This window comes from Hemiscyllium ocellatum, chromosome 28, assembly GCF_020745735.1.
Source record: "Hemiscyllium ocellatum isolate sHemOce1 chromosome 28, sHemOce1.pat.X.cur, whole genome shotgun sequence".
Taxonomy (NCBI): Eukaryota; Metazoa; Chordata; class Chondrichthyes; order Orectolobiformes; family Hemiscylliidae; genus Hemiscyllium; species Hemiscyllium ocellatum.
The window spans coordinates 32,751,128-32,767,808 of record NC_083428.1 but is presented as its reverse complement, the minus strand read 5'-3'; the positions used below and the strand labels follow the sequence as shown (position 1 = coordinate 32,767,808).

The 16,681-nt window shown below is 40.5% G+C and overlaps 1 protein-coding gene across 1 annotated transcript in view; it reads right to left on the bottom strand.

The window, feature by feature from the left end:
• The window catches only part of LOC132828872 (caytaxin-like), a 45,457-nt gene that overhangs the window by 25,586 nt on the left and 3,190 nt on the right, over window positions 1-16,681 (bottom strand). Inside the window, exons 2-5 of the mRNA XM_060846049.1 lie at window positions 10,042-10,106; window positions 8,615-8,836; window positions 1,479-1,661; window positions 253-355 (exon numbers count right to left, since the gene is read on the bottom strand). Coding sequence (XP_060702032.1) covers window positions 253-355; window positions 1,479-1,661; window positions 8,615-8,836; window positions 10,042-10,106 — 573 coding nt within the window. The remainder of the gene's footprint in view (window positions 1-252; window positions 356-1,478; window positions 1,662-8,614; window positions 8,837-10,041; window positions 10,107-16,681) is intronic.

Sequence of the window (16,681 nt, the reverse complement as noted above, 5' to 3'; positions counted from 1 at the left end):
CATCCTTTAACTATACACTCTACACACTTCTGAAACTCAAACTTGGGGTCTCAATGATTTAGTTCATCTTCTGTCCTTGCTGTTGTCTTGCACTGTAGACCTTGAGCTTTCACTTCAGCTTAATAACATTAAAATGAGACTCGACCAAATTAATGGAGTAAACTGTTAATGCTTTCCAACTTTGAGGGTAATTCAGAAGCTCGTGACTCTAACCAAGAAGGATGGCAAATAAAAACTAGACAGGGCACTTACAGGAAGAGGTTTTCCATGATGTAGGTATAATCTGCACAACCACTATCGGGTAAATAACACGCAGCAAATACGATAATTGCATTCAGACCGTCACCGTAATAACCTGTGAGGAAGATAAAAGTTTTACCTTGTATAATGCATGACAGCTTTAAATAGTAGTATTTAATGGATAGTGATTAGTGTCATTACAATGTGTATAACAGGCTAGAAAAGGAGTTATTCTCACTTGGCAAAATACTGAGAGGGACCTTGTTCTGGGTCTTTATCATGAAGAGAAGTAGAGTTGGAAATTTGGCTCGTGCTGTGAGCAGGGAATTAGAAAACATGGTTTCTTATTTTCAATAAGAAAAAAAATGAATAACTTCCCACTCATGGATTAGGGTGTGTGGCAGAGAATCTCACATAAAACAATTGAGCTAACTATAAAATAACCGGGCAAATGTTTGCTTGGAAATGGTGCTACAGCTTCAAGGAATGGATGGAGATTAACTGATTTAATAATCAATGCGTCATAATTACAGGGGCACTGAAAAGGTGATGGGTGTGGCAGGGATAGAAAGAGACAGGAAAGGTTTGTAACAGTCCAGAGTGAAAGAGTACAGGTGCAGAACAGGTTGAGTGACAAGGTAAACTTTACACAGTGTGAAAAGAGATTCGAGACATTGGTAGAATCCATGTTAGCCTGTACATGGATACATTGAAGTAAGTGATGGTCTTTTCTCATTCTGTGCTTTGCTATCTTCCTAAAAACTTTCTTCCAATTCTAAAAGGATGTCCTCTTAGGACGGCTCAGAATCACATTTGCTTTCTTTTCTTGTCCTTATCCTTTTAGCGATTTCACTCAATCAAAACCCTGACATTCATGCAATCATACATTTCAAAACTGCCATAGTGAAACCTATCAGACAACCATTATTATGTGGTAAAGACTATCCATGCCACAAGTTTATTTTAGATCAGCCATGATCTTATTAAATGGTGCGGCAAGCTCAGGGGGCCAAAGGGCCTGCCTCCACTACTTATTTGCATCTTAAGCAGCTAATTTCTAACTCTGTTCACTCAGGGCCTTTGGAAAATAACTGGAATCGTTTGACATTTTTTTTGAATATTGTCAATTGTGATCTGGGACAGATGATGCGAACTAACATTCGTTCATCTTGCACAATGTAAAATTGAAGAAATTAAAACTGTCCTCACTCCATACCAACCTGGGAAGCTATCCCTACCTCCATGTGTCACCACTCTCATATATGGCCTGATGATTTTCATATCAATCCTGTGTTCCTGCTCTCCGATGATGATTGTCCTCCACAGTCTCCCATTGGTAGATTCTCCATCTTCTGCACAGTCTTCAAAGGAGCCCCCCTTTGCACTGGGAGAGTTTTTTGCGCTTGCAACTGGAGTATCATCTGGAAGACATATATTGGTAGATCTCTCCTGAATGTCCTTAGCTGTCCCATTTAAGTAAGATAGGATCACATTCATTCGATCAAGGTTTCATTCTTGAACCTTTCACCCAACTTTGTCTGGATTATCGAGCTTGGTACCTCAACCAACTGAAAATATGTTGCTGGTTAAAGCACAGCAGGTTAGGCAGCATCCAAGGAACAGGAAATTCGACGTTTCGGGCATAAGCCCTTCATCAGGAATAATGAAGGGCTTATGCCCGAAACGTCGAATTTCCTGTTCCTTGGATGCTGCCTAACCTGCTGTGCTTTAACCAGCAACACATTTTCAGCTGTGATCTCCAGCATCTGCAGACCTCATTTTTTACCTCAACCAACTGCACAAGTGGGAAATGCCTGACTGTTAAACCACGTGCACTGGTAGCTCAACCCATAAGCAAAATACCACAGATGTTGGAAATCTGAAATAATTCCTGCTGAAAGAGCATTTCAATTTGAAATGGTAACTTCGTTTCTTCCCACAATGGCTGCCTGACCTGCTGAGTATTACTATCATTTCATGTTTTTTTTGTAGTGGAACCCAATTGTGCCTTCAGCTGACAATTTGCATACTTACTTTGCAAGAGGAGTTTTTAAGACAGCAATCTTGGGCGATTTGCTTGTCCACAGATACCAGTCTCAAAGTACCCTTTATTATTTATTTAAATAAGCCAGCAGGCTGTTCACTTTGATGCCACCATATGCTAATTGTGTAATGGGAGTGAGTGGGTGTGGCTGGTCACTGACTGTTTTACTTGCCTCCCCACTAGAAACACACCTATGGGGACATTTGAAAGTCTAGCTCCTTGTCAAGACTCACATCCGCAAGTAGAAAAAGCAGAAGCATACAGGGGAGTAAACTGGTGCAAGTAGTTTATCTGTAGACAGATGAGGCAATGTCTCCAGTCAATAGTCAAAGGCATTAATCCCTTTATTCTGTGAACAAAAGCAATCGCTCTGAATCCTAACCTGACCTGCGAAACTGCCAGTAATGCCGAGCAACATGTGCTTCCTTTGCAACACAGAATCAGACTGTTCAATACCTTCATTTAGTTTCTTTCAAATCCAAATACATCTCCTTTAGAACTGCACTTGAGTTATAAAGACTCCATGTAATGTTCAAGGTTTGACAGTGGATGACAATTGTGCAAATAAAATTCTCATTGTATATTTCTTCTCATTCTTTATATAATAATTTGTATTTCTATTACTTATGATGTGGGTTGGAATTTAAGAGTTTCTCTGTGCCACAGACTAAGGACCTGACAGGAGCAAAACTGAGGAGCTACAGTTCCACCATTAACAGGAGAAGGTAATTACATTTGATAGGTTTACGTATAAACACAAATTTATAACATCTAAAATTAATATTAAAGAGAATATAGTAGTAATAAAAAGAAATAAGGCTTTGTAGACAGGAAAGGAGTTTAAGATATTCGATCTTTACTGCAGTTGAGGAAGATGATCACTCTCCTACATGTCTCTGATATCTGTAGTTCCCCTATCGATATACCTCTGATTATTTTCAGAGATTCTCTTTCGCTTGTCCTCCCTGACTCACTTTTTCCTTCCATTGCTATTTCATTCTGCATTTATTTTTAAGTTCTTTCCTTTTTCAGTGAGAGGTTCTGGGTGGTGTGACATGCAACAGTAACTGAAGGAGCCACCAACACTTGCATTTGAGATGTGGAAATTTGGATATATTTGCAGCTCTCTTTCCATTTCTCTCCTCGATCTCTCATATCCCAGGTATTCCCACCCTCTTCATTTTTCCTCCTACTCTTTCCATATCCTATCATCATGTCATCCTCTGAACTGGCTATCCAACCTCTTTATACTATCACGCACCCATCCACATTGTACAATCACTCACTTCATCCTTAACCCTCCATCTGTTCTTATTCACTCCTCCTCAGAGCTGATGGGAGCAGTCAAATGCTCCTGCTCCTTTAAGTAGGATCACACTCACTTCCGCTTTCTGGTCATAGAGTCATAGAGATGTACAGAACGGAAACAGACCCTTCGGTCCAACTCATACATGCCAACCAGTTATCCCAAGCCAATCTAGTCCCACCTGCCAGCACTCGACCCATATCCCTCCAAACCCTTCCTATTCATCTACCCATCCAGATGCCTTTTAAATGTCGCAATTATACTAGCCTCCACCATTTCCTCTGGCATCTCATTCCATACACGTGCCACCCTCTGCGTGAAAAAGTTGCCCCTTAGGTCTCTTTTATATATCTTTCCCCTCTCACCCTAAACCTATGTCCTCTAGTTCTGAACTCCCCTACCATAGGGAAAAGACTTTGTCTATTTATCCTATCAGTGCCCCTCATAATTTTGTAAACCTCTATAAGGTCACCCCTCAGCCTCCAACGCTCCCGGGGAAACAGCCCCAGCCTGTTCAGCCTCTCCCTATAACTCAAATACTCTAACCCTGGCAACATCCTTGTAAATCTTTTCTGAACCCTTTCAAGTTTCATAACATCCTTCCAATACGATCCTTGAACCTGGTACCAGGGAGACAACACACCATTCTGATTTTTTGTTGTTGGCCACTGAAACGTCTGTCTGTACCTTGGACTAGAGAGTCCCCTAATTGATCTCTTGGAACCTGACGTACCCCTCACTGCATTAGAGCCAGTCTCAATACCAGAAACTTGGCTGTTCGTGCTACATTCCTCTGAGAATCCATCACCCCTTCATTTTCCAAAACAGCACACTTGTTTGAAATGGGGATAGCCACAGAAGACGCCTGTACTACCTGCTTACCTCTCTTATCTTTCCTAGAGTTAACCCATCTAGAGTTACGTGACTGTATCTGCGATTTTTCTCCCTTCCTATAACTGCCATCCATCAAACCCCTTTGCTCTTGTAAATTCTTCATTGTTTCTAACTGTCGCTCCAACCGATCCATTTGATCTGATAGGATTTTCAACCAACAGCATTTATTGCAGATATGATCCTCAGTAACACGTAAACTCTCTTTAAACTCCTAAATCCGACAAGAAGAGCATATCACTCTACTAAAGGCCATTTTTGCTTCTTTCAATCTACAGACCCAGAAAATAGCACTGTCTTATTCCTGTACAAAACACTGTTCCAGGCTAACCTAATACTTATGGCTTAAAAATATAAGTTTAACGAAGAGATATATCTCAATAAAACACATAACCAAGAAATAACAGACTCTACTCACTACTGCAGACTTACAGTAAGGCCACACTTAAAAATACTGACTTATCTTTTTAAAAGGCTTCTCTCTCGTTCTGTCTCTTCCTCCCTCTCTCCGTCTATTCCCCCCCCCCCCCCCTTGCACTGACATATCTCTCTCTCCTTTTCACTGACCTCTAACCACGTGCTGCCTTTGTCTGTTTCTCTCCCTTTTGTTGTTGTTGCTGTTGTTTTCACTTTTTTGGTCTCCAAAGTGCAGCAGCATACAAAACCCTTATTGCTGCTCCTGGAATTCTAGGAAATCACCTCCAACATCTAAAATACCACAAAAAATGAGCAGCCTGCTATGGCCAGAAATGTTTGACATCCTGCATCTCGGATTACCCACAATCCATTGTCTTTTCTCCTGTTTGGTCATCATAGAAGTTTGGCTTACCTTCCAAATTCCAGTTAAAAAAAATTATCTTAACATGAGCAAAAAAAAACTGCCCGCCTTTCACAATTTTTTTTTCTTTGTCTCTTTTCCTCAACTCCTCTCTCAACCATCCTCTACCTTTTTTTTCTGAAACTCTCTCTGTCAGGCCCCTCTCTTTCTTTCTCAATCCCTATTTCCTTAATGTACCTTTCAATACCATCTTGTTTCTAAACCTTCCTTTTCCTTTCACTGCCTCACTTTTGACATACTGCCCACTCTATAGACACACTGCTTCCTCTTTAGATTGTTCTCTTATTCCTCTTGCTTCCTGTCTCGGCCAAGGCAACTTACTGGCTTCAATTTATTTTTATTTGTGGTAAAATGAACATTAGTAAAACAAAGACATCTTGACTGGATTCTCCTTTCCAGAATGAGGTAGCATTGACTAACTTGTGATCCGCTGTAAACTTATTTTCTTGATTAAGAGGTCGTTTGATATATACTCCACCCCACCCAACATACAGAATTCTGCAGTGGGACAGTTGCTACCACACCTGAAGAGGGTGTATGCATGTAGAGGGCAGAACTTTTTTTTAAAATTAACTCATGGGACATGAGCATCGCTGGTTGGCCATCCTCATTATTGCCCGTCCCTAGTTGCCTTTGAACTGAGTGGCCTGCTAGGACAATTTCAGAGGGCAAGTGAGAGTCAACCACATTGCTATGGGTCTGGCATCACATGTAAGCCAGACCAAGTTAGGATGGCAGATTTCCTTCGCTGATGGACAGTAGTGAACCAGAATGGCTTTTTCCAACAATTGACTGTGATTTCACGATCATCAATAGATTCTTAATTCCAGATTATTACTGAATTCAACTTTCACCATTTGTTATGGCAGGATTTGAACCTAGGTCCTCAAACCATTCCCTGCTTTTCTGGATTAATAGTCGAGCAACAGTACCAATAGGTCATTGCCTCCCTCATATGGTTAAATAAGGTTAGAACTGGCTCAAAGGGAACTTTAACACATTACTTTAGCAAGGCCTAAAGATTAGTAACTGGGATTCAGTTAGAGGGAGAGGCCACTATGGACTCCCTCCCAGTTGTAATTAACATGGAATAGATATAGAAAGGGTGGTACAGAAGAATTCTAGTTCCTAGTCTTGAGTGGGAATAATGGAAGAATATTTAGGCCGCTCTCTCCCTCATATTTTCCCTTCTCTATCTCCCCTTCACTCTCTCATTTGAATACTTTCTCTGAATCTTACATAAGACTACAAGTTGTTTACTTAGTGCATGATTATTCTTACTCATTATCTTGCATAGATAAATCTAGGCCACAACATTTTTGAAAAGCACAAAATATACATTTTATATCGAGGGGGTATACAGGGGATTTACAATAATGTCATCTAGGATGGTGAATTTTCACCTTGTGGAAAGAGGAGATAAAGTGAGATTAATTCTTCAGGATACCAGGGAACGATTTAATTCAGATATACAAAGTCCTGGGGAGCCTAGATAAAGTGGATGGAAAGCACTTATTTTCCTTTTACAGAGAAGGCATTAGGAGAGGGGACATAGATTAGGGGAGAGCTGAGGAGAACCTTTTCAACAAACGATGGTAGGGGTCTAGCACTCACTGCCTTGGGGGATGGTCATAGAGTTCTACATCACAGAAACAGGCCCTTCAGCCCAACTCGTCCATGCTGACCAGGTTTCCTGAACTTAACTAGTCCCATTTGCCTGCATCTGGCCCATATCCCTCTAAATCTTTCCTATCCATGCACCTGTGCAAATGTCTTTTAAACGTTGAGGCAGAAGTCCTGAAAACTAAAACCAAAACATTTGGATGTGTATTTGAAGGAGTTATGGACCAAGAGCTGCAAAGTGGGTGCAGACCAGACTGGTTTCTTTCTAAGCCATACTTACTTCAATCTTTTAAATTTCTAATTAAGTTGTTGAAATTTGTTTCCTTGATTCTCAAAGTTATTTTTAAAAATGCCAATAGACATAATATCCAGTTAGTCAGCTTGCATGCAGATGTGTTTGTTACATATCTTGCTTTTCCCTTTTTTGAAGTTTTGCAGCAGATTTATGCTCATAAGCAATATGTATACATTCTAAACTCTACTATAAATGTGGATGTAGAAACTTATAACAGGTATCAGTTGTTCAAAAATATGACAAAAGTGTGACTATGAGAAGTCAAACTGTGAAGGCAAGAAATAGGTGAGAATGTGTGAAATAGGTGTGAAGATTTATGATCCTGGCAGACCTTTTAAGCCATACATGTACTACATAATTCCCATAAGGGTCAGACTTACCTCTTGTCACTCTTTCTCCATCACACTGTAATGACAAGGCATATTTTTTTAAAAAATCATTCACAGGACTAGGCCAGCATTTATTGCCCCATCCCTAATAGCCCAGAAGGTAGTTAAGATTCAATCACATTGCCATGAGTCTGGAGTCACATGTAGGCAGTTTCCTTCCCGAAAGGTCATTAGTGACCAGATGGTTTGTCTGACATTGGCAATGGATTCATGGTCATCATTGTAATAATATAAGAGCTGACTCAATATGAGCATCATGGTGTCAAAATGCTGAATAATGGGTATCAAGTGCATTGAATTCTGGAATTTTAAAATGTAAGAAAAATCAAACTGCAATAGTGTGTATTGCAATTCTTATGTGATCATCTTGGAGCAGTCCCTCAACTTATTTTCTTAAAAACAGTCTTGAAGCAGATCAGTAATCCAGCCTAGTGTTGTACAGCTTACAATACTGACATTGATAGGCACTGGTAGCAAAAATTAGATTGTAATATTTTACTCTGCTATTTGAACCAACTGTTCAAACACTTTGTACTGGCAATGAAGACACAGAAAAAACCCTTATGCTCAGCACTGTTCTTAATTTGGGGAACCCATTTTATTCATCCAGAAGTAAATATACAATAGAGAAAGATGTCTACCACAGAGTAAACTCCACAATATGATCAATGGTAGCCAACCAGAAGGAACAATCAAAGAGAACAGTCAGAATCCTTCCATGGTAATATTCACTCTCTTTGTACTGAGCTTGATGGGGATTAAAAGTGAACTCTAACCTCACAATTGATGGCTCAAGGTCTGCTAATGTAGTTCTTAGTTCATCAGCTTGGATCTTCCTGACGATTGTAAACCCGACTTAGCTCATATCTAAAGAATAGTGAGGTCCCAGAGGAACCTATAACTGAGAAAGTTTGAGTCTAACAATAGTCAGGTCCATTCTGAATAGCAAGGGAGAAAATAGAAAACCAAAGGAATTTTTCAAAATTACCTTCCCACTCCAACTCATTTCCATTTCCTAAATATTCCAGGGAATCCGTCTCATCCGGAGTCTCCAGGTCATCAACATTAATGTCGAGGTCATCAGGCGTATCCAGGTAGTCATCTGACAAAATGGAGCCTTCACTCTGATCCAGCGAGATGTTAATTTCTGGGGCAACAAGAGTCTTACGTGTTGGATGATTCCCAATGATATTCAGGGTGTTAGGTGGCACTGATCAGGAACAGAGGTAGACAGAGTTACTAGTATTATACTGAGTATACACACTTTCACTGATTTGTTAGAATCCACAGAATGCTCAGTCATTGGCTCAAAAGCTCGGTAACATTTTGTGAAAGATTCGAAGTTTCTTCCATTTGTTATAAGACTCTATATTTGAACAGTCTCAGCATGATCTGTGGATCCATCAATGCACTCACCTGGATTGTGCTGGTTTTTTTAAACTCATTTTCACAAAGAGTAGGTGTTGCTTTCAGGGCCAGTATTTATTACCTTTAGAAGAAGTAGTGCAGTGGTTGGCCTCCTACTCAGACTACCAGGGAGTAGTTTGAACTGAGTGGCTTGCTAGGCCACTTCAGAGAACATGTTAAGAATCAACCATTCTTGATAACAGTTGAAAACTTTCCTACTTTAAAGGAACAGAGTAGGTTTTATGACACCTTTGTCATGGATACCAAATTTTTTTATTTCTAGATCTTATTAAATTGAAAGCTGATTTCTATGATAGGATTTGATTCCCTTTGAGTTATCGGTGCAGTACTGTAAACAATATACTACTGTACACACAGATGAATTCGAGACAACAGAAGTATTGAGATTATTGATCTTCATAGTTGAGAAATGGAGCAAAGGTGTCAGAAAATATCCTAAAGGGGGGATTACCTCGTGAGTTTCATTCACCACCGAGTGAAAAGGTAGTTTTTTGTGGCGAGGTAAATGAGGATTTCCTGTCCAGGAGTTGGCTCCTGCACCAAGTCAGGCCCTATTACCTCAGAATTCGGTTCAAATCCAATCAAGACAGGAAGAATGAAGCTTGCTCTCCTGTTTGATATAAGATTCCACTATGAACTGGGTTTATGAGTCTCAATCAAGTTCCTCAAACACGAGTTAAACCCTATTCAGCATCTATAGGCAATCTCATTCAAGATTTGTCACAACACAACTGGTGTAGGAAACAAAAATAGCACTTTGGGACAGTTGAGTTGCTCTTCCTAGGGGGCTTATTATTGAATCAGTATCAAGAGATATTTCATACAATATCTGCTCAATGTGCCTTGGATATGTTTAATGGAGCAGTGTCGAGGGTGTTTTATCCTATATGTACCCTGTGCTAAATGGCACAGCAGGTAGGGGTTGCTTCCCCTGCACCAACTCTCAAACTAAAGAGCTCAAACTGACAAAAGAACAGACCGACTCACAAGTTCTATTTTCTAGAGCTGGCACTCGTCCAAGAACATCCATGCCTTGTTCCTCTGGAATCGGTCTGCAGAGCAAAAGGAAAAGTGTTACATTTAATAGGAAGCGCAATTGTAGGAGGATCAGTTGCTTGGGTTTGTCTGTGGTTTCAGGGAATCAACTTTACTTCTTAAAACAGAGAGTGACCCAGTTCCAGGTGAGTATCTTAACCACAAATTGAGACCTTTTATCCCCTTCTAGTAATACAGGAAAAGGAATAGGATACACAGGCCCAGCAACCTGTTGCACCATCAATGATGTCCAAGCTGATCTGTACCTTAACGCCATAGAACTGAATTGAGTATCTTTTAGTATCTATAGCTAGTAAAACAAAATCAGTCTTAGATTAAAACTACTATTGACTCATGTGGAAAAGATGATGCAGGTTCAGTTGGGAAACAAATGCAATGTTAGCATTGGTTTCAAGAGCGCCAGAATACAAGACTGCTGAGGCTGTATAAGGCTCTGGTCAGACCGCATTTGAATATTGTGAGCAGTTTGGGCCCCGTATCTAAGGAAGGATGTGCTGGTATTCCAGGGGGACCAGAGGAGATTTACAAGAATCATCCCAGACGAAGGGTTTGTCATATGAGGAGTGCTTCAGGATTCGGTGACTCTATAGAATTTAGAAGGTTGTGGGAGACCTCATCAAAACTTACAGAATACTGAGGGGCCTGGATGGACTGGACCTGGAGAAGATGTTTCCACTAGTAGGACAGGCTAGGACCTGACAGTGTAGCCTCAGAGTTAATGGATGACCCTTTAGAACTGAAGTGGAAGAATTTCTTCAGCCAGAGGGTGGTGAATCTCTGGAACTAATTGCTGCAGAGAGCTACGAATACCATGTCATTGAGTGCTTTTCTTGATTAGTAAGGGGATCAAGAGTTATGAGGAGAAGGCAGGAGAATGAAGTTGAGAAATATATCAGCCATGATCAAGCGGTGGAGAAGACTCAATGGACTGAACAAACTAATTCTCCTCCATCATGTGATTCAAAGAGCAGAGTTTCTCCTTTATGTCAGCATTTACCCCTCAACAAATTATTTGATTAACTGGCTATTTCTCTCAAGGTAGTTTTTGATCTTAATGTGTCCTAAATGATTATCTCATTCAAAAATTGAATAATGTTCCACTGCTAACTATTTTATTTCTCTGCTGCTTAGAAGTTGCATCTTATGTATTTCAATAGAATTTGACAATTATGTCCAGCAACTCACTCTCTGTTAAGTCTCCTCTGGGATGTATTTCTGTCATGTACACGCTCCACATTAACCCCCACTGACTACTTCTGCCTCCAGTCCTCTTCCCCCTCTTGTCCTGACAATGCTGTCCTTATGGAGCACAGATTCCAAAGCTATCAGCTCACCTCAGTTACCTTGGCCAAGTGGTAATTCTTTGATGGTAAAGAGGGAAACATGACAAAGCCTGATATTATCTGTATTCAATGAGAACACTCAAATGCTCCACAGAAGGGGTTAATACGGAGTGACTGAGAACAGGTATGCTAATTTGATATTTTTCTCCTCTTGTTAGGGGCCAAGTATAGCACATCAAATGTTAGTTCAGCTGAGATCAGCTGTCCCAGCAGAAAGTGTTCATCAAATTTAGAGCTTTCCTAATCTATAATGTTCTATTACAATTTAGGGTTGTGGATTTACTCACTGAGCTACTGCAAAAGCTGAAATGATGAAAATTCCAAAGATATGTTTATTGGTCAGAGAATCGAGTATCGGAGTTAGGGTGTCATGTTGCGGCTGCACAGGACAATGATTAGGCGACCTTGGAATACCGTATTCAACCCTGGTCTCCGTGCAATAGGAAGGATACTGTTAAACTTGAAAGGGTTCAGCAAAGATTTACAAAGATATTGCCATGGTTGGAGTGTTTCAACTACAGGGAAAGGCTGGGCTTTTTTCTTTGGAGCATCAGAGGTTAAAGGGTGACCTTATGGAGTTGTATAAAATCATGAAGGGCATGGGTAGGGTGAATAGTCAAGATCTTTTCTCCCAGCGTAGGAGAGTCCAAAACCAGAGGCCTTAGGTTTAAGATGAGAGGGGAAAAATTTAAAAGGGACCTTAGGGGTAACTTTTTCATGCAGAAGGTGGTGCATGTATGGAATGAGTGGTCAGAGGAAGGGGTGGAGGTTTGTACAATTACAACATTTAAAAAGGCATCTGGATGGGTATATGAATAGGGATATGGGCCAAAAGTTGCCAAATATGACTAGGTTAATTTAGAATATCTGGTCAGCATGGACAAGTTGGATCAAAGGGTCTGATTCCATGCCATATCACTCTGTAATTCTATACTAAAATATTAATCAGTGTTCAAAAGCAATAACTTTACATTCAGCTGCACACTGTACAAGGAGGCCTCCCACACACCTGGGAGCTATGGAGAATGCTTTGTACTATATACCCACACCACAACAGCAGCAGGATCAGCAGCAGCACACCAGAGAAATCCAGATTTAAACACTGCAAGGAAAGACAGGATGCAAGGTTCAAAATGGAAGTCAGCTGGTAACAGTACTGCATAGCACCGCATTCAATAATGAAACACTGTCACATAAGCAAGTCTTTGTAACACCTCAAGCATCAACAGACTGAAATTTGGATACATCAAATAAACAAGGCAAAATAAATTCTTAAATTATATTTTTTTAATTGTCCAAACATTAACATTTCATTTCATTCTAACGGGACTGTTCAAAACATCGCACAGAAATAGAAATGGTATCTCACCTTTTTGAATCTTTTCATCAGTAGGCAAGGAAATATATCATGTGAAAATAATCTTTCCTGTCAGAAACGTGTCGGTAGAAACAGCTGGGGCTTCATAGTCCTGCTACCATTTTGATGTTACTGTCACATGATTGGGATGTGATTCCTTGTACAGGATATTACAGTCACCCCTAACATCCCCACACAGATTAAATGGAATAAGCTAAGCATTTCTAATGAGGGAGATGTGAACTGAGCATGCCCAACATCTCCATAGGGATCAGCATCGCTTCAGGATGATGGGAACAAAGGATTAAGCCTGGTCACAAGAGCATTACTTTATGTCTGTTTGTACAGACTAGCTTTCAAACCTATCACTGCACACCTTTACATTGACTGATTACGTTCACTCCTGCTGCTAAATTGCTTGTGGCCCTGATAGGAAAGAAAAATAAAAGCATCTTCAATTCTGGATGAGAATCAATCCTTCTCTCTTGAAGAGGCTGAATCCCTGCTGCAGTGTAGGTTCCATCACCTCTGGTTCCTTAGCTAAGTGGCCGTTCTTTATGCCTGAGCCTGGACAGTGAGTGCAGAAGCTATTCAACAACAGGAGCATCACTGTGGATCGGAGTGTGAATTAGGATAATCAGAAGATGGAATAAAATTGAATGGATAGAAATTGTATATGTATCACTGATTCCGTCTTTTCTACACTCATTATGCAGTCCGGCTGTAAGCTCCTGCTGATACACCAATGATGCCAACCAGTGTCTCAATGGGTAAATTCACTTGCCTGATATGATGCTGAGCTACACAGTGTGAAAGGCTCCATGCCATGTGGGTAGAGTCTAATTCAATTGATGATATATGGCCTTTTGGAACTGAAATTGGTTTACAGCAAACACAGTACATTGGTCATATATTAGATCTTAAAAATTGCCATACCAGTCAGGCTCCTGTCCTTGTTTCACTTCATTCAAACAAATAGCCATACCATCTGCTGACTTTTGTGACTCTCAGAGTACACTCATCTAATAGTAAAATATACTTAAGATTTCTGAAAGGTGATTCTAGCTGCAAAGATTTAAGGGAATGTCTGCTGTGACGTTCTATGGAAACATTTGTTGTGACAATCTGTGGATATGTTCCACTTGTAAATGTCAGTTTTTACAACATATATTACCTTATCTTTTTCTCAGTTTTCTCCACCTTTGCTCTAGTTGGTGAAGGGCTGCCTTTCACATCAAAGGACTGAAACTGAGTACTGGCTTTAAATAATTCACTGAAATCCAGCTGAAACTAATGACCATCTCCCCGCCTCCTGGTTACAAAAGACATTTGGGCTGCTTCAAGCAATAATTAAGAGCAGGAGCAGGTCAGTCTTCACATTCCAAAGAAACATTAGCACTAAATTGCCAATTCAACCACAAGAGTGACATATAAGGTTGAATAGAGGCAACAGTCCTAACTTCATGTCATGTGCCACTCTGAACTTCTGCAACAGTGATCAACAAGGTACATCATAAGCATAAAATGCTAGAAACACTCAGTGTTGCTCAATGGTTAGCACTGCTGCCTCACAACGCCAGAGACCTAGGTTCAATCTCAGCCTTGGATTACTATCTGTGTCTGCTAGCTAGTTTTCTACTATGGTCCAAAAATGTGCAGGTTAGGTGCACTGGCCGTGCTAAAGTGTCTGTGGTGACCGGGAATGTGCAGACTGGGGGTGAGTTAGCCATGGTAAAAATGAGTGGTTACAGGGTTAGGGTGGGGTCTGAGTGGAATGACTATTTGGAGTGTTGGTGCAGACTCAATTAGTCAAATGGCTTCTTTCTGCACTGTCGGTATTCTGTCACTTTAGATCAGGCAGCATCTGTGGTGAGAAAAAGATTTAATATTGTAGACCTGTGACACTTTGTCAGGTCAGACCCAAAGGGAGGCAATAGCCTAGCAGTATTATCACTAGACAATTAATCCAGAGACCCAGATCATACTGTGGCAGATGATGAAATTTGAATTCACAAAAATCAGGAATTAAGAGTCGATTAGCAGAAAAAAAACCATCTATAGGCGGGGGGGAAGGAGGTAAATTATTTTTTCCTCTGAGGAAAGGGGGCAATGCAGCCAGAGCCCCATTCCTTGGGCCACAAAACCTCTAGCCATAATTGCAATCACTAGGAACCATTGAGAGGGCACTCCCATACCACTGCCAGCCACACCATTCATTGACGTGTTCCTCTGCTGCTGGCAAAATGTCCAGGGCCTGGGAAAATGGATGCCAATTGACCTTGTACTCCATTGGCAGGCTGACTACCATCCTCAACATTGGGTTTGGCAGGCAGGTGAGGGAGCTCCACAGCAATTTACTCCCCAGCCCATAACTGTCCCACCAACCCTGCCTCCCAGCTCATCCCCTGGGTGCTGACATAATCCCAGACAATAACTGTTTTCCCTTGTTGCACACCTCGAGAAACATGCTGAGTATTTCCAGAATTTTTCAGATTTCTAGAATGTGCAGTATTTTCATTCTTGAAAGGAATGATAAGCAGCAGGCTTTCATGTGCAGTTTCCCCATACACTGTTTGCTCAGTCAGCTCCTCATTCACTTACTATCAAGTGGAGGCCAAGCTCTCAACATTTTAAAGTGGCCCTTTCACTTACTCTTTAAAACCCTGGCTAACATAACTATCACATAGCAACTCAGTAAAAATATTTTTCCTTGTTAAAATTCTTATTGTTTGGTAACTTATTTAATTTCTCAAGATGGGAATTTGCCTTTCAATGACTGGCCATAATTCAAAAATATTTCACTGGCTGATGGGATAACCTGAAGTTTTGAAAGGCACTATAAAAACGCAGGACTTTTCCTTTACCCACTTCTACCCAGCAGGAAATAGGGAAATCTGTATCTCGTCCATCCCACAACTGGCAAGCACATGAATGGAGGCCAAAAGTCACATGGAGGAACAAATCTGCAAATAGACGGAAGGGGAGCTGGGCTGCAAATCTCAATTTCCAACCTTTACTACCAATGCTGACAGAACGTTCAAGTTCAATCTGAACTGCTTGTGTCAATCCTGACTGTTACCCAATTGTATTGTGTGCTTCTGAGAGACCCGCATTCAGGATGTGCTGCAGTTCTCTACCTGGGACTCTGCATTAATTATTATCACCATGCTGAGTCACCTGTATATGTTTAAGAATCTCATTCACTTCATGCAATGCGAAGTGACAGGTTATATTATACTGAAACATTTATACTGGGTATGCACTTCCTTTCTTACCATTTGCAATCACACATTTCTGTTAATATTCCCGTCAGTTTTGCTGTCAATGTTCATGGTATTTGCAGGCTCTGGCATTCTACATGGATTCTGAAACATTCTTTTCAATTCACTTGGGTACAAAAATAATGACATTAACTGTCTATTAGGGTTAGTTATTAGCCATTTAGTTAGTATTGCTTATAATGAACCCTTCAGATGCTGAAATTAGTCTTTATTACTTTGAGTATCCAGAGGTAAATGCTCAAAAAAAAATTCTCTTTGAGGTGTGGGACTCACTCTAAAACACATTATGTATCTGCTTGGTTCTTTCATCAAGAGTTAGGAAAGCTATGCTTTCAAGCCTCATTCCAGGAACTGAAACAAAACCTAAGGTGGCACCAAATGTTGTTGAAGATTCTATCCACCAAATAATCCAGGACACAAGACCATTCAGCTCATCATGTCTGTGCCAAGTCATTCCACTTGACCGGCAAGTTTCTCCTTTCCTAGTAAATACTCAATTTTCCCTATAAAAGGTACTACCAAACCTGCTGCCATTATTCTGTCAGCCACAAAATTCCAGATTATTGCAGCTCATTCCACAAACAAATTTC